Here is a 22980-nt window from a genome sequence, read left to right as displayed (position 1 = left end):
CCCTCTTCTCAATGCTCCTACCAGGGAGGAGGTACAGGAGCCTGGAGGAGCACGCCCAACATTTCAGGAATGGACTCTTCCCCTTCGCCTTCAGATTTCTGAGTGGACAATCGACCCATAAACACCACCTCAGTATATTTGCTTCCTTTTTGTACGACTTACTTGATTTAATTTTTAATATATGTGTGTTATTGTAATTTTGTAATTTTTTTAAACTGCTACCACAAAACAACAAATTCCACCACATTTAGCAGTGATATTAAACCTGAGGTTCCTTAAGGTTTATATAGCCAAGCGTGTTCATGGGGATAAGCTCCCACTACCTATTAAATGCTCCCAATGGTCTTGTCTCAAATAGCCTCTGACAAACACGTCCAGCTCCTGCCCTTCACGTGTGGACTAGCTACTAAGCCCGATGGATCCGTTTCTACTGACAGGAGAAGGGGCAAAGGTGGGTCACTGGTGCTTTAAAACCAGTCGCTTCGGGCAGACGGAACTTGTCAGCCGTGGTTGGCGGCTCATCCAGGAGAAGGAAAACTCTGATCTCAAACCTCCGCTGCTTTGTGGCTCTACCCACTTGTGGGGAAGGCTTTGGGAGTAAACCCCGAGGGAACAATCTGGAGCTGGAGTCCCTCGGGCAGTCCGATGTTGAGTTCAACGCTGACTGGCAACTGTGATGCTGCTGGTACCATTCCTTTAGACCGACCAGCTGCATGAAGAGGGAGAGCCTGCAACACGGACAACAGCTTGCTCTCCGTACCGTCCTGTCCTGGCTGGTGTATCAAATGTAGACAACTGGGATCCGACATCCATGGTCGGCCCCAGCTGATGGAAGGTCTCATCAAACCTGATTCTGGTCAGGGTGGCTGAGCGTTGTGTTGACAATGGGGGGGCCGATTGAAATGCCGGGGTGGTGGAAGTGGGCAGGCTGGATGTTTAGGTGGCCAGTACCAGGAGATGTGCAGGAGTCAGGGAGGTTGGCAAGATGGAGGAGTTACAGAGATGAAGCTTAGATGAACCCATGCAGAGTCACATCGCACAGAAATAATTTGGGCCATCTAGTCCGTGCCAAACAATTATTCTGCTTAGGCCCATCGATCTGTACCTGGACCAAATCTGTAGCTGGGCCCTTAATTCCCTCCCATCCAATAATATTCCCCCCTCCCTCCTCCCCCTTCTCTCTTTTTGCATTCCCCATTCTGCCCCTCTTTCCCCTTCTCTTCTCCTCACCTGCCTAAAACCCCCCTTTGGTACCCCGACTCCTTCCCTTTCTCCTATGGTCCACTCTCCTCTCCTATCAGATTCCTTCTTCTTCAGTCTTTGACCTTTTCCACCAATCACCGCCCAGCTTTTCACGTCACCCCCTCCCCCACCCACTCACCTTCGCCCTCACCTATCACTTTCTCACTTGCACTCCTTCCCCCTCCCAACCCACCTTTTAATTCTGGTGTCTCCCCCTTCCTGTCCAGTCCAGTCCAGTCCTGAGGAAGGGTCTCGGCCCCAAACATCAACTGCATACTCTTTTCCAAAGATGCTGCCTGACCTGCTGAGTTCCTCCCGCATCTTGCGCGTGTTACTCTGGATTTCCAGCATCTGCTGAATCTGTGGTGTTTATGTACTTACCCAAACTTTTCTTAAATGTGGCAATCAAAGCCACATACACCACTTCCGCTGGCAGCTCCACTTCAGAGCAACCAGAACTCCAGCTGTACTGTTGAAGCAACTGGGTGAAAGTTTATTTGCACGTATTTTCACATTCTTCAGGACTACAGACTGCTGGATGAATATGATGTCGATGTCCTGGGCAGAACCATCTGCCACCTGTCACCGGCGATCATAAGGACCAACATTTCCCACAAGGCCATGAATGAAGCCCTCATGCAGCTCAGGACTTGCACGAAGCTCAGCCCTGCCCAGAAGAGCGAAGTTAGAAATAAAATCCGGGAGTATTACGGGTAAGGCAGAAGATGGTAGATTACCCAAAGAAAGCCAAAATCGAGTTTATTGTCACCTGCACAAGACAATGTACGCACAGGTGCAATGAGAGACTTACACCAGCATCTCGGGCACAGAGTATCAGATAAGCTGATTAAAACATAAATTAAGCTAAAGATAAAGAAAAAATATTAGCTTTGTATGCCATGTGTACATTGAAGCATACAGTGAAATGCATGGGTCAACAACCAGCACAGTCCAAGGATGAGCTGGGGGCTGCCCACAAGTGTCACCATGCTTCTGGCACCAGCGTAGCATGTCCACAATTTACTAATCCGAACCTGTATGTCCTGGACTGTGGGAGAAACCCGGAGACCCGGAGGAAACTCACACAGTCACAGGGAGAACGTACAAACTCCTTACGGACAGCAGAGGGAATTGATCCCCTGATTGCTGACACTATAAAGCATTGTGCTGACCTCAGTCTTACAGTTCTCTCCAAATATAAATTAAACACAATTTGTACAACAAAGAACTCGCTTAGTCAAGAACAAATGACTAAGGTCCGTTTTAGTGCAATGTGGACATGGTGGAGATAAACTTTAGAGATTAAGGTTGTGCCGGTTGGTTCAAGAACCGAATTGTTGAAGGGAAGTGGCAGTTCCTGAACCTGGTGGTGTGGGACTTCTGGCTTCAGTACCTCCTGCTTGATGGGAGCTGTGAGAAGATGGCAAGGCCTGCTACCATCAAGGGGGAGCTACAGGAACTTGAAGGAACTGCACACTCAGCCATTCAGGAACAACTTCTTCCCCTTTGCCATCCTAGTTCTGAAAGGACATTGAACCCACAAACACTACTTCACTATTTTTTTCTCTTTTTGCACTTAGTTAATTTAACTTTTTATATATATAGTATATACAAACCCCATTTCCAGAAAAGTTGAGATATTTTCCAAAATGCAATAAAAACAAAAATCTGTGATATGTTAATTCACGTGAACCTTTATTTAACTGACAAAAGTACAAGAAAAGATTTTCAATAGTTTTACTGACCAACTTAATTGTATTTTGTAAATACACACAAATTTAGAATTTGATGGCTGCAACACACTCAACAAAAGTTGGGACAGAGGCATGTTTACCATTGTGTTACATCACCTTTCCTTTTAATAACACTTTTTAAATCGTTTTGGAACTGAGGATACTAATTGTAGTAGATTTGCAATTGGAAATTTTGTCCACTCTTGCTTGATATAAGACTTCAGCTGCTCAACAGTCCGTGGTCTCCGTTGTCTGATTCTCCTCTTCATGATGTGCCATTCATTTTCAATAGGAGATAGATCTGGACTGGCAGCAGGCCAGTCAAGCACACACACTCTGCGTCTACAAAGCCACGCTGTTGTAGCCCGTGTAGAATGTGGTCTGGCATTGTCCTGCTGAAATAAGCATGGACGTCCCGGGAAGAGACGTCGCCTTGATGGCAACATATGTCTCTCTAAAATCCTAATATACACCTCAGGATCAATGGTACCTTCACATACATGCAACTCACCCATGCTGTGGGCACTGATGGATCCCCATACCATCACAGATGCTGGCTTTTGCACCTTTCGCTGATAACAATCTGGAGGGTCATTTTCATCTTTGGCACGGAGAACTCGACGCCTGTTTTTTCCGAAAACTAGCTGAAATGTGGACTCATCTGACTACAGCACACGGTTCCACAGTCTTTCGGTCCATCTGAGATGAGCTCGGGCCCAGAGAACTCGCCGGCGTTTCTGCATAGAGTTGATGTACGGCTTCCTCCTTGCGTAATACAGTTTCAAGTTGCATTTCTGGATGCAGCGATGGACTGTGTTGAGTGACAATAGTTTTCCGAAGTACTCCCGTTCTTGCGTTGAGAAATGTTCCTTTTGAACTGACTAACAACTCTCTCACGAATTTTGGCACAAAGGGGTGAGCCACGACCCATCCTTGCTTGCAAAGACTGAGCTTTGATGGACGCTACTTTTATACCCAGTCATGATAACTCACCTGCTACCAATTAGCCTGCTTGGAAGGACAAATCAAGGTAGGACATACACAGTAAATGGTAGGGCACTGAGGAGTGCGGAGGAACAAAGAGATCTGGGAGTTCAGATACATAATTCCCTGAAAGTGGCATTACAGGTAGACAAGGTTGTAAAGAAGGCTTTTGGCATCCTGGCATTCATAAATCAAAGTATTGAGTATAGGAGTTGGGATGTTATGGGGAGGTTATATAAGACACTGGTGAGGCCAAATTTGGAGTATTGTGTACAGTTCTGGTCACCTAACTATAGGAAGGATATCAGTAAGATTGAAAAAGTGCAGAGAAGATTTACTAGGATGTTGCCGGACCTTCAGGAGTTGAGTTACAGGGAAAGATTTAATAGGTTGGGACTTTATTCCTTGAGCGTAGAAGAATGAAGGGAGATTTGATAGAGGTTTACAAAATTATGAGGAATATAGACAGAGTAAATGTGAATAGGCTCTTTCCACTTAGATTAAGAGAGATAAATACGAGAGGACATGGCATTAGGGTGAAAGGGGAAAGGGGGAAGATTAGGGGGAACTTCTTCATTCAGAGAGTGGTGAGAGTGTAGAACGAGCTGCCATCTGACATGGTAAATGTGGGCTCACTCTTAAGTTTTAAGAATAAATTGGATAGATACATGGATGGGAGAGGTCTGGAGGGTTATGGACTGGATGCAGGTCAATGGGACTAGCGGAGTAATGTTTTGGCACAGACTAGAAGGGCTGAATGGCCTGTTTTCTGTGCTGTAGTGTTCTATGGTTCAGTGGGTTCTATCGGAGGTTCGTGAAGGACTACTCTAAAGTGAGTCACCCTTTGAATCAGCTTCTGGTCGGTTACTCTCCCTTAGGAAAGAAAAGCAGAAGATGCTAAACATTACCTTCGCCCTTCAGGGCCTTTTGGAGCAAGATGGGATGCAAAGTGTGAAGAGGACTTTCAGTTGCTGAAGGAGCTGCTGATGAAAGCACCTGTGCTGGCCTTTGCAGACCCCCAGTTGCTGTATGTATTGCTTACTGACGTCAGCCAAGAGGGCTTAGAGGGTGTTCTGTATCAGGGTCAGGGCAAAGGGTTGAGACCTGTTGCATTTGTCAGCCAGAGTCTCTCACCCTCTGAGTGAAACTACCCCACGCACAAGTTGGAGTTTCTGGCATTGAAGTGGGCTGTGGTGGATAAGTTGAGTGACTATCTAATTTGAGGTGAGGACAGACAACAATCTAGTAATTTGTATCCTGACCTTGGTTATTAGATCCCACAGGCTATTGGTGGTTGGCAGCGTTGTCTGCCTGTGATTTCTGCCTGAAGTACCGGCCGGGGAGCCGGAACATTGATGCCGATGCGTTGTCCCGATGTGTTCATGAAGGGCTGGGCAGGGACGAAGAATGGGAGAACGCGTTGGAATTTAGAAGATTGAGGGGGGATCTGATTGAAACATATAAGATCCTAAAGGGATTGGACAGGCTAGATGCAGGAAGATTGTTCCCGATGTTGGGGAAGTCCAGAACGAGGGGCCACAGTTTGAGGATAGAGGGGAAGCCTTTTAGGACCGAGATTAGGAAAAACTTCTTCACACAGAGAGTGGTGAATCTGTGGAATTCTCTGCCACAGGAAACAGTTGAGGCCAGTTCATTGGCTATATTTAAGAGGGAGTTAGATATGGCCCTTGTGGCTACGGGGATCAGGGGGTATGGAGGGAAGGCTGGGGCGGGGTTCTGAGTTGGAGGATCAGCCATGATCATAATAAATGGTGGTGCAGGCTCGAAGGGCCGAATGGCCTACTCCTGCACCTATTTTCTATGTTTCTATGTTTAATGTGGAGTCTTCCAAACCGGTGTTACTTGAATATTCTGTGCACTTTTCAATCTTATTTTAACTCTGTCCCAACTTTTGTTGAGGGTGTTGCAGCTATCAAATTCTAAATTTATGTATACAGGTTTCCCCCGCCATCCGAAGGTAGAGCGTTCCTATGAAACAGTTCGTAAGCCGAAATGTCGTAAAGTGAAGAAGCAATTACCATTTATTTATATGGGAAAATTTTGTGAGCGTTTGCAGACCCAAAAATAACCTACAAAATCATGTCAAATAACACATAAAACCTAAAATAATAGTAACATATAGTAAAAGCAGGAATGATATGATAAATACACAGCCTATATAAAGTAGAAATACTTTTCCACAATCATTACTGAACTGTTCTCCGTAGCGAAAATCTCACGCAAGCGCCGTCGGCAGAAAATCTCACGCAAGAGCTGTTGGCAAGAACACTCTCTCCAATAACCTTTAAGCTATGAAGCTGCCAAATCATACCAAATAACACGTAAAAATACACAGCCTGTATAAAGTAGAAATAATGTATGTACAGTGTAGTATCACTTACGGGAATCGGGAAGCACACTGATAGTGGTGTGTTAGGCTGAGTCGTCGCAGGTTGGGTGGTGCAGTGGCCCCCCCCGCCCCTCCAGGCCGCCAAGCGATACATTGCCACGAAGAACGCAGCGGTAGCCAGGAGGCACACAGCACATCTTTAAGAAAAAAGCCGAAATAATCATGCTAATTAATTAGGTGCCGCCCATAATTGTCGGCCCAGATCAGTGCCGATTTCTGATTGCGTCGTCTCTGATCTGGGCCGACAATTACATGTTGGCAGTACCTAATTAATTAGCATGTTTATTTCAGCTTTTTTCTTAAAGATGTGCTGTGTGTCTCCTGGCTACCGTTGCATTCTCTGCGAATCAGTATCTGTCCGTGGCCTGGGAGTTGGGGTGGTGGGACACTGGGGTGTCATCTCGTCGCCTGTTTCCATTAGAGCAGGCAGCTCATCTTCTTCTATCTCTGCCCGCCTTGATGTCGAAGGTCGAGGTTCGTCGTCTGCTGTGACTGATGTGGAAGGCTTGCTTGACTGCTGAGCCTCGCGCATTTTTCTATCACACAGTTCTTTAATAAGGACTCAAACCATCCTGCAAATATCCCCTAAACCGACGTACCCTTTCAAAATTAAAGTCGTACTTTATCATTACTCACTCGGTTTCGATTGTTATCCTTTTTTCTTCCAATTGCATCAGCTCTTCATCTGTCAGTTCTTGGTGATGGGATGCAAAACCTCTTCAACATCATGTTCGTCAGCTTCTACAAGCCAAACTCACTTTGTCCTTACTTTGTTCACCATGATCAAAACGCTTAATTATGTCTAGTTTTACCGTAAGTGTGACACCCTTAAGAGCTCTTGCCGGTTTTTCCGATACCATAGAACTCAGCTTGCAAACGGCTGCTCACAGACACGTGTTAAAGCAAAGCAGTTCCAAATCCGGGGGAGAGCAGCTGTTTGGGGCACGCGGCACGCTGCCTTTTATCGCGCGCTGAATTTTTTTTCGTAACAGTGAAAACACCTTCTGAAAGCGAAAACAGGGTACTAATGTAGGTCTTTCGTAACAGTGAGGTTTCATAAAGCGAACGTTCGAAAAGTGGGGGACACCTGTTATTTACAAAATGTAATTAAGTTGGTCAGTAAAACTATTGAAAATCTTTTCTTTGCACTTTTGTCAGTTAAATAAAGGTTAACATGAATTAACATATCACAGATTTTTGTTCTTATTGCATTTTGGAAAATATCCCAACTTTTCTGGAAATGGGGTTTGTATATATATATATACACACCGCTTACTGTGATTTACAGTTTTTATTATTGTGTCCTGTTGTCGTATAACAACAAATATCACAACACATGCCAGTGATATTAAACCTGATTCTGATTCTGGATGGAGGGGTTCTTTGATGACACACGTTGCCTTCTTGAGGCAGTATCTCTTGTGGGGAGGGCATTGAACACACCTATGTGGTGAAGGTTTGAAGTATGTAGTCACTAAACATACCTATACAATGAACATACCTATGAACATACGACATACAATGAACACACCTATGAACATACGACATACAATGAACACACCTATGTGGTGAAGGTTTGAGGTATGTAAGTCACTAAACCAGTGCCATTTAAATCCGAGATCTCACACTATCTTTGCCCGACACCCCCGAATACCCCTGGTTAGAAGTCCACTGAATTCCCAGATCTGCCTGTGTTTCTGTAACAGCGATCCAACCGTATGGCCGCCAGAGCTGATGCAGGACCTGGGACTCTTGGTTACACTCTTGTCAAAGGAGGACCTTACCACGGTTGCTGAGAAGGTACCACCCGTCTGCACTGTGTCTTACTGTCAGAGTCACGTTCAGGTTTATTGTCGTGGGCATTCTGTACAGTACATTCTTCTTCTGCTTCTTAAACCCAACACCCCTCCTGGGGCCTAGGCCACCAACAGCAGCTCACCAGAGCCCTCTGTCCTGGGCCAGTCTTTCAGGTGTAGCCCATCGCCCAAGATCCTTCCTCTCCCGGGGATGAGGTCTATGGAGCTTCTGTGGGTGTTTCTGTCGCTCTGGGTTTTCACAGGGTGGGGTCGTTAGTCCCATGCCCAACTCTCCTCCTCTCCCAGCCGGGATTGGGACCATCCGTGAGCATGCTTACCCAGGGTATAAACGTATCGTCTAGCAGCAGCGGTAGCACAGAGCATTACAAGCATTATAAACTCACACTTACAGGCTGAGTCTCTGGTGAGGAAGGCAAATGCAGTGTTAGCATTCATTTCGAGAGAACTAGAACATAAAAGCAGGCATGCAATGCTGATGATTTATAAGGCACTGGCGGGGCCTCACGGAGTACTGTGAGCAGTTTTGGGCCCCTAAGTTAAGAAAGGTTGTGCTGACACTGGAGAGAAGTCAGAAGAGGTTCACGGGAATGAAAGGGTTATCGTATGAGCAACTATTGACGGCTCTGGGCGTGTACTCCTGGAATTTAGGGGCGGGGGGATGTCATTAAAACCTATTTAATGTTGAAAGGCCCGGGTTGAGTGGATGTGGAGAGGATGTTTCCTCTGGTGGGGGAGGCTAGGACCAGAGGGAACAACATCAGAATAGAGGGGCGTCTATTTAGAACAGAGATGAGGAGGAATTTCTTTAGCCAGAGAGTGGTGAATCTGTGGAATTCTTTGCTACAGACGGCTGTGGAGGCCAAGTCATTGGGTGTATTTAAGGTGGAGATTGATAGGCTCTTGATTAGTCAGGGTGTGAAAGGTTACGGGGAGAAGGCAGGAGAGTGGATTGAGAGGGAAATGTACCGGCTATGATGAAATGGCAGAGCCAACTCGATGGGCCAAATGGCCTAATTCTTCTCCTATATCTTCTGGTCTTAAATTAATCTCATTTGTACTTAACTCACACAAGAAAATAAGCTTAACAACATCAGAGCAAGTAGAGGGAAGCACAATGAGACATAGCGTGAGGGTTTTTCGGGTCAGTTCAGAAAAAGCAGTGGGGCAGGAGCAGTTGTTAAACCTTGAGGTGTGGGTCTCCAGGCTTCTGTACCCACACGTGACTCGAGCATCCAGGAGAGGGCATGACTTAGATGGTGGGGTCCCTGGTGATGAACGTCATGTTCCTGAGACATCACAGTTTGTAGATGTCCGTGACGGTGGGGAGTGCTATCCCCGTGGTGGGACTGGCACTGATCCCCACCACTCCCCAGGGCCTTCTGCCACCCCATACATTGGGCTTCCCTTTCCGGGCAGTGATGCCATCTCCACTGTACATCCGGAGACCTTTCAACGACACGCCAGATCCCCTAAACGTCCGAGTATCCCTGCTTGCCTGAAACCCCAGTGAACCAGTGAAAAAGCCAGTCCATTTTCGAGGAAGACGATTGAGTTGTCAAACCACAGAGGGCACAGGATTGAGGCGAGAGGGGAGAGACTCAATAGGAACCTGAGGGGCAGTTATTTTTACCCAGAGGGTGGTGGGCATGTGGAGCAAGCTGTCAGAGGAAGTGGCTGAGTTAACAACTTTTTAATAGTTCAGTCGTTCCGTTTAATATCAGAGAATGTATACAGTACACAGCCTGAAATTCTTACTCTTCACAGGCATCCAGAAAAATGTTAAAACCCCAAAGACCCCTCTCCCCCCTCCTCTGCACAAACAGAGGCAAAGCATCAACTCTCCCCTGCTCCCCCCCACCCATTTCAGCCTAAAGCATCAGTGCCCACCACCCACCAAGCAACAGGAAAGCACCCAAAGAGAGACCATGATCTGCAGCCCAATAAAAAAACTATTGTTTGCCTGACAGTTTGACGTGCCACAGGCTCTCCCTCTCACTAACAACGAACAGAGAGGTGTCACCCGTTTCACTTTCCAAGGACAGTTGGACAGATACAACTGATCGGGACGGTGAAGAAGGTTCCGGTTGCTCTGGGCTTCATATCTGAGGACTCACTTTAGTCCTAAATGCTGTTTGCTTACTTTTATTGTTTGCACAATTTGTTTCTTTTCTCTCTCTACACATCAGGTGTTGGTTGGTCTTTTTTTTAATGGGTTCCTTTGGGTTTCTTGTTCAGTGGCTGCCTGTTAGGAGACAAATCTCATGGTTGTATAATGTATACATACTTTGATAAGAAGTATATTTTGAACTTTGAAGTTCAAAGGGGTGAGTGAAGTTATCCGTACTGGTTCAGCATTTGGAATCAAAAATGGAATTAGTAATGGTGACATGAATGCACTGGGTGGCCACAGGAACCTGCCTGCTGCACCAGTGCTACGTTGAAGTTGTACAAGACGTTGGCGTTGGGTGAGGCCAAATTCAGAGTACTGTGTGCAGGTCTGGTCAGCTGCTTACAGGAAGGCTATTGGTGAGGTTGAAAGAGCGCAGAGAACATTTACAAGGATATTGGCTGGACTTGAGGGTCTGAGTTACAGGGAAGGTTTCAATAGGTCGGGACTTTGTTCTCTGGAGCTTGGGAGAATGAGGAGAGATTTGACAGTGGTATACAGAATTATAGATGGGGTAAACTCAAAGAGGCTTTTTCCACTGAGGTTGGGTGAGACCAGCGCTAGAAGTTCATGAACACAAGAGAGTCTGCAGTTGCTGGAAATCTGGAGCAACGCACACAAGGTTCTGGAGGAGTGTCGAAGAATGCAAGACTGGAGCTGCTGTATTTAAATGCGCGTAGCATTTGGAATAAGGCGGACGAACTCGTGGCGCAATCAGAGATTGGTCAGTTTGACGTTGCGGGCATCACTGAGTCGTGGCTGAAGAAAGGCCATGGTTGGGAGCTAAACATCAAAGGATATAATTTGTATAGAAAGGACAGGCAGGAAGGCAGAGGCGATGGTGTGGCTCTGTTGGTAAGAGATGGAATTACGTCCTTAGAAAGAGGTGACATCGGGTCAGAAAAAATGTTGAATCTTTGTGGGTGGAGTTGAGAAACTGCAAGGGTAAAACAATTATTATGGGAATCATATACAGGCCTCCAAATAGTAGCCAAGATGCAAAGGGAGCTGGAAAGGGCACGTAATAAGGGGAATGTTACAATTGTATTGGGGGACTTCAATATGCAAGGGGATTGGGAAAATCAGGTTGGTGTCGGATTGCAAGAGAGGGAATTTGTTGGATGCCTACGAGCTGGCTTTTTAGAGCAGCTTATGCTCAAGCCTACGTGGGGAAAGTCAGTCTTAGATTGGATGTTGTATAATAACCTAGATTTTATTAGTCAGCTTAACGTAAAGGAACACTTAGGAGGCAATGATCATAATATAGAAACATAGAAACATAGAAAATAGGTGCAGGAGTAGGCCATTCGGCCCTTCGAGCCTGCACCGCCATTTATTATGATCATGGCTGATCATCCAACTCAGAACCCAGCCTTCCCTCCATACCCCCTGACCCCTGTAGCCACAAGGGCCATATCTAACTTCCTTTTAAACATAGCTAATGAACTGGCCTCAACAGTTTGCTGTGGCAGAGAATTCCACAGATTCACCACTCTCTGTGTGAAGAAGTTTTTCCTAACCTCGGTCCTAAAAGGCTTCCCCTCTATCCTCAAACTGTGACCCCTCGTTCTAGACCTCCCCAACATCGGGAACAATCTTCCCGCATCTAGCCTGTCCAATCCCTTTAGGATCTTATACGTTTCAATCAGATCCCCCCTCAATCTTCTAAATTCCAACGAGTACAAGCCCAGTTCATCCAGTCTTTCTTCATATGAAAGACCTGCCATCCCAGGAATCAATCTGGTGAACCTTCTTTGTACTCCCTCTATGGCAAAGATGTCTTTCCTCAGATTAGGGGACCAAAACTGCACACAATACTCCAGGTGTGGTCTCACCAAGGCCTTGTACAACTGCAGTAGTACCTCCCTGCTCCTGTACTCGAATCCTCTCGCTATAAATGCCAGCATACCGTTCGCCTTTTTCACCGCCTGCTGTACCTGCATGCCCACTTTCAATGACTGGTGTATAATGACACCCAGGTCTCGTTGCACCTCCCCTTTTCCTAATCGGCCACCATTCAGATAATAATCTGTTTTCCTATTTTTGCCACCAAAGTGGATAACTTCACATTTATCCACATTAAATTGCATCTGCCATGAGTTTGCCCACTCACCCAACCTATCCAAGTCACCCTGCATCCTCTTAGCATCCTCCTCACTGCTAACACTGCCACCCAGCTTCGTGTCATCCGCAAACTTGGAGATGCTGCATTTAATTCCCTCATCCAAGTCATTAATATATATTGTAAACAACTGGGGTCCCAGCACTGAGCCTTGCGGTACCCCACTAGTCACCGCCTGCCATTCTGAAAAGGTCCCGTTTATTCCCACTCTTTGCTTCCTGTCTGCTAACCAATTCTCCACCCACACCAATACCTTACCCCCAATACCGTGTGCTTTAAGTTTGCACACTAATCTCCTGTGTGGGACCTTGTCAAAAGCCTTTTGAAAATCCAAATATACCACATCCACTGGTTCTCCCCTATCCACTCTACTAGTTACATCCTCAAAAAATTCTATGAGATTCGTCAGACATGATTTTCCTTTCACAAATCCATGCTGACTTTGTCCGATCATTTCACCGCTTTCCAAATGTGCTGTTATCACATCCTTGATAACTGACTCCAGCAGTTTCCCCACCACCGACGTTAGGCTAACCGGCCTATAATTCCCCGGTTTCTCTCTCCCTCCTTTTTTAAATATGATTGAATTCAGACTGCAGTTTGAGAAGGAGAAGCATAAATCAGATGTATCAGTATCACAATGGAATAAAGGGGATTACAGGGACATGAGAGAGGAGCTTCCCAGGTGGATTGGAGAGGGATACTGGTGAGGATGATGGCAGAACAGAGATGGCTGAAGTTTCTGGGAACAGTTCACAAGGCGCAGGATAGATATGTCCCAGAGAGGAAGTTCTCAAATGGCAGGGCTAGGCAACCGTAGCTGACAAGGAAAGTTAAGGACTGCATAAAAGTCAAGGAAAGGACATATAAGGTAGCAAAAGTGAGTGGGAAGTTGGATGATTGGAAAGTTTTTAAAATCCAACAAAAGGCAATTTAAAAAAGCTATAAGAAGGGAAGAGATCAAATATGAGGACAGACTAGCCAATAATATAAAGCAGGATACTAAAAGCTTTTTCAGTTATATAAAGAATAAATGGAAAGTGAGAGTTGATACTGGACCACTGGAAAATGATGCTGGTGAGGTATTAATGGGGGACAAAGAAATGGCAGATGAACTTAATGGGTATTTTGCATCAGTCTTCACTGTGGAAGACACTAGCAGTGTGCCAGAGGTCCGTGAGTGTCAGGGAGCAGGAGTGAGTGCTATTGCTATAACAAAGGAAAAGGTGCTAGGCAAACTCAAAGGTCTTAAAGTGGATAAGTTATCTGGGCCAGATGGACTACATCCCAGAATCCTGAGAGAGGTTGCTGAAGAGATAACAGATGCAATGGTCATGATCTTTCAAGAATCACTTGATTCTGGCATGGTCCCAGAGTACTGGATTGCAAATGTCACTCCACTCTTTAAGAAAGGAGGAAGACAAAAGAGAGGAAATTATAGGCCAGTTAGCCTAACCTCAGTGGTTGGGAAAGTGTTGGAGTCCATTATTAAGGACGAGGTTTCAGGGTACTTGGAGACTAATGATAAAATAAGTCAAAGTCAATATGGTTTCTTTAAAGGGAAATCTTGCCTGACAAATCTGTTAAAAGTTCTTTGAGAAAGTACCAAGCAGGGTGGACAAAGGTGAGGCAGTGGATGTCACTTACTTAGATTTTCAGAAAGCATTTGATAAAGTTCCTCACATGAGGCTACTTAACAAGATAAAATCCTGTGGTGTTACAGGAAAGATACTGGCATGGATAGAGGAATGGCTGACAGGCAGGAGGCAGTGAGTAGGAATAAAGGAGGCCTTTTCTGGTTGGCTGTCAGTGACTAGTGGCGTTCTTCAGGGGTCAGTATTGGGACCACTACTTCTCACATTGTTTGCCAATGATTTGGATAATGGAATTGATGGCTTTGTGGCAAAGTTTGCAGATGATATGATGATAGGTGGAGGGGTAGATAGTGCTGAGGAAGCAATGTGATTGCAGCAGGACTTAGACAAATTGGAAGAATAGGCAAAACAATGACAGATGGAATACAGTGTTAGGAAATGTGTGATAATGCATTTTGGTAAAGGGAACAATAGTGCAGACTGTTTTCTAAATGGGGAGAAGGTTCAAACATCAGAGATGCAGAGGGCCTTAGGAGTCCTTGTGCAAGACCCCAGAAGGTTAATTCACAGGTTGAGTCTGTGGTTTAAAAAAAAAGGCAAATACAATGTTGGCATTTATTTCAAGGAGAATAGAATAAAAAAACGAGGAGGTAATGCTGAGGCTTTATAAGACACTAGTCAGGCTGCACTTGGAGTATTGTCAATAGTTTTGGGCCCCATATCTCAGAAAGGATGTGTTGTCATTGGAGAGAGTTCACAGGAGCTTCATGAGGATGATTCCAGGAATGAAGGGGTTAACATATGAGGAGCATTTGGCAGCTTTGGGCCTGTACTCACTAGAATTTAGAAGAATGCAGGGGGATTTCATTGAAACTTACCAAATAGTCATAATCATACTTTATTGATCCCGGGGGAAATCAGTTAAATGTTGTAAGGACTAGATAAGGAGGATGTGGAGAGGATGTTTCCTATGGTGGGGGTATCCAGAACTAGAGGGCACAGCCTCAAAATTGAGGGGTGCCCTTTTAGAACAGAAGTAAGGAGGAATTTTTTAACCAAAGAATAGTGAATCTGTGGAATGCTCTGTCACAGACTGTGATGGAGGCCAAGTCCGTGGGTATATTTAAAGCAAAAGTTGATAGACTCCTGATTGATCAGGGCATCAAAGGATATGGTGAGAAGGAAGGTGGATGGGGTTGAGTGGGATCTGGGATCAGCCATGATGAAATGATGCAGCAGACTCGATGGACTGAATGGCCTAATTCTGCTCCTATGTCTCAAGGTCTTATGGAGTTCAGCAAGGCAGGCAGCATCTGTGGAAGGGAATAAACAGTTGATATTTCAGACTGAGACCCTTTGTCAGGACTCTAGTTGTGTGTAGAACTAGAGGTTACAGGTTTTGAGTGGAAAGTGAAATATTTAAGGGGAACCCGAGGGGGAGCTGCTTCACTCAGGGGGTGGTGGGAGTGTGAAACGAGCTGCCAGCAGAAGTGTGGATACAGGGTCGATAGCAACACGGAAGAGGAATTTGGGTAGGTAAATGGATGGGAGGGAATTGGAGGGATATGGCCCAGGTGCAGATAGATGGGACAAGGCAGAAGATTAGGTCAGCATGGCCTAGTTCGGCTGAAAGGCCTGTTTCTGTGCTGTAATGCTCCAGGACACTGAGTCACAGAGTAACACAGCACCGATTTATGTCTTGGGGGAGGGACCCTACCCAGTAAAACAGTGGGGTTCCCCCTGGTCCGACAGTGGGGTTCCCCCCGGTCTGACAGTGGGGTTCACCCCATCTCCTTCTTCAGTGCTAAATGGACAATGAGCAGAACCAGCAGCTGAGAATAGGAAAGGTTTGAGGAAACATTCAGCGAGGCAGTCACAGCTGTGCAAATGCTTTTGGGTTCCTGAGACTCCTGCACAGTACTGTACTATTTTTATGTATTGCACTGTACTGCTGCCACAAAAAAAAACAAATTTCATGGCGTACGTGAGTGATGATAAACCTGATTCTGATATGGGTCTCTTTGTGGACTGAGAGTGGGAAGGGGGCAGGGAGAGGGGAATCATGGTTGGGGAAAGGAGGAGGGAGTGGAAAGCACCAGAGGGACATTCTGTATTGATCAATAAATTAATTGTTTGAAATCAAATGACCTTGCCCGGTGTCTCAGGCTGGGTGTGTCTGTACCCACACCATCCCCTGTCCCTGGCACTCCTTCTCTGCCACCTGTCCCACACCCCTCCTGTGGATCTCCACCCTCCCCATTCCCAGCGTCCTTTCCTCCCGCCAGATTTACAAACTTGCTCTCCACTCCACGTTGACAAATACAGTGCTGTGCAAAAGTCACAGGAGCCCTGGCTATATATATGTGCTTAAGACTTTTGCACGGTCCTGTGTTTCTCTCAGAGAGTTTAACCGTGTCCGTTCACCTACAGTTCCCCGACATCTTGCTGCAGTCAGCGCTGGAAGCCGAGGGCACGGCTGTTCCTCAGGATTTCCTCTGGGCAGTGTTCCACGCTCTCGAGAGAACAAGTGGGAGCATGAAATCCTCGGACCCGTCTTCAGGTGAGTCTGACCCCGTGGGAGGCTGCCCAACCCTCTCTCCGACACCTCTTCCTTTCTCAAAGAGCCCTGTGTCTGAGTCTGGCTGTTACCGATCTCTTCTGTCCTCTCCTTTCCTGACTCGGTTGTAGATCCAATCCCGTCCAGTCCTGAGCCCTCTGGAGAGTGAGCACGAGGAAAGTACTTGTTGACATGGTATCTTTGTGTTCAACAAGCACTTTGTTTGGGACAGACACAATAACGGGAACTTAGTCAATCCACAGAACAGATACCTTACACCTAGAATGAAAAAGTACCCACAGGGAACCTCACCATCTGTGAATAACTAAAGAAAACGATACTGACTGTTAGACTGAAAGTAACTGAGAGACTGAGAGGGACAGAGAGGTTGGACAGGCTAGGATTCATTCCACAGAGTGTAGGAGGCTAAGAGCTGATCTTACAAAGGTCTATAAAATCACCAGGAACAGAGGTATGGTCTTTTCCCCAGGGGATGGGAAATAGATCTCTTTCTCTGTAACTGTAACACTTTATTCTGCATTCTGCACCATTGAGCACGTCTACACGGACCGCTGTCGCAGGAAAGCAGCATCAATCATCGTGAACCTCCACCACCCTGCTGGAAGAAGGTGCAGGAGTCTCAGGACTCACACCAGCAGGTTCAGGAACAGTTATCAGCCCCCAACCATCAGGCTTTTGAACCGGAGGGGAAAACTTCACGCACCTCAACACTGAACCGCTCCCATAACCTATGGACTCACTTTCAAACAAGAGAAGATCTGCAAATGCTGGAAATCCAAAGCAACACACGTAAAATGCTGGAGGAACTCAGCAGGCCAGGCAGCATCTATGGAAAAGAGTGCAGTCAACGTCGACTATGGCCTGCTGAGTTCCTCCAGCATTTTATGTGTGTGTCACTTTCAAGGACTCTTCATCTCATGTTCTTGATATTTATTGCTTATTTATTTATTATTATTGCATTTTTCTTTCTGTATTTGCACAGTTTGTTGTCTTTTTCACACTGACTATCCGTCCTGTTGGGAGTGGTCTTTCAAATCAAATCAACTTTTATTATCATTAAAGCCATACGTGGATGCAGTTGAATGAGACAATCTTCCTCTAGGGCCAAGCTACAAAAACATCAAAATAACGAGAGAGGAAAAAATGAACAGTCACGCAAGAAAACGCATTTTTCGTCCAAGTCCCGCAAATTGATGGTTCCCAGCAGCCCAGCCTGGAATTACACCAATCCAACACTGGAGGACAGCACCAACAGGCGTGGCCACCCCCAACCAAGCCCGGACATCACGACACACTGCCTCCAGCATGACCGGAATCATTGATTCTATTGTGCTCTTGTATTCACTGTGAATCTCGGGGTTGTATATCATCACCTGTATCGTCGTTGGCATCCGTCTGTCTCAAACAACAATGGGTGCTGATGATCATCACAAACCTGGGCAGAAGATACGGAGATTGCAATACCCAGTCGTCAAGACCACCCTCTCGGCCTCACCAGTGTAGTCCAAAGGAAAGTTTATGAAGCAATGTGTTTGACATCAGCTTGGCTGCAGGAGCTGCTGGAAGCATGTTCAATAATGTTCAGCCACCTTAGGGGCTCCGCTCCGGATTTGCAGTCTGGGTTTACTCCTGTAGCCTTCGGCTCCCGAGGCTGCCCACAGGCAGTGGGGCTATTTACCCGTCGCTGGGGGTCTGGTTCATGGGCACCAGGGCGTGTCCGCACACCGGTGGGCCTGCGTGCCACGTGTGCAGGGGCCGGACCTCCTCCCCGTCCTCTGTAGTTCATCCTGAGTCCGAAACGAGCTCAGTTTCCGTGTGTCACCAGTAAGGAGTCTCTAGGTGAGGCTGTGTACTGGCAGGGAGAGACTGACACACCTGGCTCTGCTTTCCGCCAGCGGTGGAAGCTGAAAGTGAGAGCGACGAGCACTGGCCACTACACTACCTCACTAGACCATGTCACAACAGCCATTTTGACACCGATGACCTTTATGTACTTTGATAATAAATTTACTCTGAATTTTGTTGTTGTTTTCCCTTGTACTACCCAAGTGCACTGTTGCAGTGGAATTATCTGTGAGGACGGTGTGCAAAACAAAGTGTTTCCCTGTGCCTTGGTCAGGTGACAACCATAAACTGATAAACCAATTTATAACCTTTCCAGAAGGCGTGGACCTTACAGTGATGGCGTACCGCAGTTGGCGATGTGTCAGAGGCCTGGCTTACAGTCTCCATATGCTACGTTTCTGATGACCTTTTAATTTCCTGTGCAATGTTCTTGCTTCCAGCTTCACGTCCTGAAGGAGTTTATTGCCATCTGCACAGGTCCACGTGTGCAGTGAAAAACTCACAGATATCGCATGAGATAAGCAGCATTCACAAGAAAAGCATCAACATAGATTGTACAGAATTAGAACAGAAAAACAATACAAGGGAGGTTTCAGTATTTTTGTACAGGTGTTGGGAGATTTGTTCTATTCCCAGGAGTGTTTGGTGGCTCTGGGTTTGTACTCGCTGGAGTTTAGAAGAATAATGGGGAATCTCATTGAAACCTATCGAATACTGAAAGGCCTAGATAGAGTGGATGTGGAGAGGATGTTTCCTAAAGTGGGGGCGTCTAGGACCAGAGGGAATGACGGAATAGGCATGAGGAGGAATTTCTCTGGCCTGAGGGTGGTGAATCTGGAATTCATTGTCACAGATGGCTGTAGAGGCCAAGTCATTGGGTGTATTTAAATGGAGGTTACGGAGAGAATGGGGTTGACTGTGATAATAAATTAGTCATGATGGAATAGCAGAGCAGATTTGATGAGACCACACCTGGAGTACTGTGTGCAGTTTTGGTCTCCAAATTTGAGGAAGGACATTCTTGCTATTGAGGGAGTGCAGCGTAGGTTCACAAGGTTAATTCCCGGGATGGCGGGACTGTCATATGTCGAAAGATTGGAGCAACTGGGCTTGTATAATTTAGAAGGCTGAGAGGGGATCTTATTGAAACATATAAGATTTTTAAGGGATTGGACACGCTGGAGGCAGGAAGCATGTTCCCACTGATGGGTGAGTCCAGAACCAGAGGCCACAGTTTAAGAATAAGGGGTAGGCCATTTAGAACGGAGTTGAGGAAAAACTTTTTCACCCAGAGAATGGTGGATATATGGAATGCTCTGCCCCAGAAGGCAGTGGAGGCCAAGTCTCTGGATGCTTTCAAGAAAGAGATGGATAGAGCTCTTAAAGATAGCGGAATCCAAGGTTATGGGGATAAGGCAGGAACTGGATACTGATTGTGGATGATCAGCCATGATCACAGTGAATGGTGGTGCTGGCTCGAAGGGCTGAATGGCCTACTCCTGCACCTATTGTCTATTGTCTATTGATGGGCCAAATGGCCTAATTCTGTACCTATGTCCTTTGGTCCCACACTCCAGCGGGTCAGTCCATGGTGCTGTATCGTTTGGGTGTCTGGGCACCTGGAATGAGCTGCTGGAATCTGGCAATGATGTTGTGTTTATGCCGGGTCCAATGTTTGTTCCACTGCAATGGCTGAGCCTGGCCACTGAGAGCAGTGCTGGACCCAGGAGGGGAACTCTTCACAGGTCAGGCAGTGTCCGTGGAGACAGGAATTGGAACTGGAATTGGTTTATTATTGTCACATGTACGGAGATACTGTACAGTGAGAGGCTTGTCTTGTGCACTGTTCACACAGATCAGATCATTACACAGTGCACTGAGGTGGAACAAGGGAGAACAATAACAGAACGCAGAGTAAAGTGTCACAGCTACAGAGAGAGTGCAGTGTGCGTAATCAGTAAGGTGTAAGATCATAAAGTGGTAAATCGTGACTCTCTTTCTCTCTCATTCTCTCTGTTTCTTGCACTCTCTCTTGCTCTCCTGCCCCCTGTCATGCTCTCTCACCCTCTCTCTTTCTCACTCTCTCGCTCTCTCTTGTTCTCTCTCACTCTCTCCCTACACCCTCTCTCGGTCTCTCTCTCTCTCTCTGTCTTCCCTCTCCCCCTCCCCTCTTCCCCTTTCTCGCTTGCTCCCTCCCCTTTCTTTGTCTCTTAACCAAGCGGTGCTGATGAAGTGTCCCCCCTCCACCTCCCCTCAGGCTGCACCGGGGCTCGAACCCCATCCTCCGACCACATCCTCAAGCTGGCCGACGCCAACTCCTGTTGGTCAGCCCGGGAGCTGCGCTGCCTGTCCCAGGAGACCTTTGTACGGAGCGTCGAGTTCCTCGGTGCTGTGAAGGCCTTCAGCGTCGCTCAGCTCGAGGCCCTGAAGGAGAAGGCCAAAGAGGTATGGGACAGGGGTCACGTCCACGACACAGGAGCCAGTCTAACACCCACAGGAAAGACAGCATCTGTGGAGAGAGAGAGAGAGAGACAGCCAGCGTTTCGGCTCCATGACCTCGCGTCAGAGCTGCTTTCAAGCATTAACTAGACGACAAATTATAAACACGAGATGCTGGAAATCCGGAGCAACGCACATAAAATGCTGGAGGAACTCAGCAGGTCAGGCCGCGTCTGTGGAGAGGAATAAGCAGTGGATGTTTCAGGCTGAGACCCTTCATCAGGGTATCCTGTTGGCAGTTAGAAATGTTATTTATTTTTATTTTATTTATAGATATAGTGTGGAACAGACACGTCTTGCCCAACGAGCCACACCGCCCAGCAACCCACCTATTTAACACTAACCTACCAGTAATCCTGGGACAGCTTACAATGACCAATTAACCTACTAACTGGTAGGTCTTTGGAGTGTGGGAGGCAACTGGAGGAGCCGGAGGAAACCCACGCAGTCAGGGGGAGGGTGTTCAAATTCCTTATAGATGGCGTCAGACTGGAACTCCGAACTCCAGCGCCCTGACGGTAAAAGCACCACATTCATCGCTGCGCTACCGTGGTGCCCTCTAGAGGTTTATTCCTCTCCATAGACACCGCCCGACCTGCTGAGTTCCTCTGCATTTTGTCTGTGTAACTTTACAAGATTAGTAACAAATCCCTCCTCATTGCGGAGTACAAGATACAAAATAATCCTTGCCCTGAAACGATAACCGTGTCTCTCTCTCTCTCCATAGTCCTGCCGAGTGTTTCTAATCCATTCTATTTCTTAGCATCCCAGAAAAAAGCCTCCTGGGGATTTCAGTGTAAATATACGCTGAGCCAGACGAGGGACGAAAGGAATATCTTTAACACCACGGTGGTGGGAATGCGGAAAGGATGATCAAGGATTGAAACAATTAAGGAGAGGTTAGGGAAGGGCAGAGGGTCACACTGGTACATTAGATGGGGAAAGGCAGGAGAAGGCTTGGGCATAAAGGCTAGTAAAGATTGGCTGGGCTGAATAGTGCGATCCTCCAAATGGCCGAGTCCCCGTGGATCCCATGCATCTTAATCTTTTTTTAAATTTACTGAGATTCAGTGTGGAACAGGGCTGCACCACCCAGCCACCCCCGATTTAACCTCGGCCTAATCCTGGGACAATTTACAATGAGCAATTAATTGATCTACCAACCAGTATCTGGAGGAAACCCACGTGGTCACAGGGAGAACATACATACCGTCACAGGCAGTGACGGGAATTGAACCCGAGTCCCTGGTACTGTAAACCGTTGTGCTAACCACTACACTACCATACCGCCCTACTCTTCTGGATGAGCCCAGCATGAGAGACTTCGTCAAATACTTTCCTAAAATCTTCCACGGCTCTACCTGCACCAAGCACTGTCTTCACCTCCTCGAAGGGGAAAAGAGAAAGAGCAGGGAGATAGTGAGAGACAGAGAGTGAAGGAAAGAAAGAGACATGGGGAGAGGGAGAAAGAGGGAAGGAATGTGAGAGAGGGAGAAAGGCTGAGGGAGAAGGAGGAAGAGAGAAGACAGGAAGAGAAGGGAGGAGATATGAGAAGGCAAGAGAGAGCGATGGAGAGAAAGAGGGGAAAGAGAATGGGAGAAAAAGAGACAGAGGAAGAGAAAGATGGGATGAGAAAGGAAGTGAGAGAAGGGGAAGTGGGAGGTGAGGAATGTGCCAATGGCGTGATGTTGAACACGGATAGGACTTTGAACTCGGATGGGGATATTGAACACGGATAGGATGTTGAACACGGATGGGATGTTGAGCACGGATGGGATGTTAATATCAAGTGTTGCTGAGTTAGGAAGGGGTCTGTGAGCAGCAAGGAGGGGAGGTGACATGGGATGTGTGGTTGGAGAGGTTAGTTGCCCTTGTATATGGAGAGTGGGATGACGGAGACCAGTGACAAATCTGTTGCCATGGTCCCTGCCCCTCCACGAGCACTCCCGCAGCTGGTCCCACCCCTTGGGTAGCGGTGGTGGGAGTTG

General features: G+C 46.8%; 1 protein-coding gene across 1 annotated transcript in view; it reads left to right on the top strand.

Annotated features, from left to right (window-relative positions):
- The window catches only part of LOC134352290 (otoancorin-like), a 75920-nt gene that overhangs the window by 32070 nt on the left and 20870 nt on the right, over nt 1-22980 (top strand). The window contains exons 15-18 of the mRNA XM_063059580.1: nt 1765-1955; nt 8076-8169; nt 16501-16630; nt 20751-20938. Of these exons, the coding sequence (XP_062915650.1) occupies nt 1765-1955; nt 8076-8169; nt 16501-16630; nt 20751-20938 (603 nt within the window). The remainder of the gene's footprint in view (nt 1-1764; nt 1956-8075; nt 8170-16500; nt 16631-20750; nt 20939-22980) is intronic.

The sequence above is a fragment of the Mobula hypostoma genome, chromosome 9, assembly GCF_963921235.1.
Source record: "Mobula hypostoma chromosome 9, sMobHyp1.1, whole genome shotgun sequence".
NCBI lineage: Eukaryota > Metazoa > Chordata > Chondrichthyes > Myliobatiformes > Myliobatidae > Mobula > Mobula hypostoma.
The sequence above is the reverse complement of the archived record's forward strand: the minus strand, read 5'-3'. Positions and strand labels throughout refer to the sequence as shown.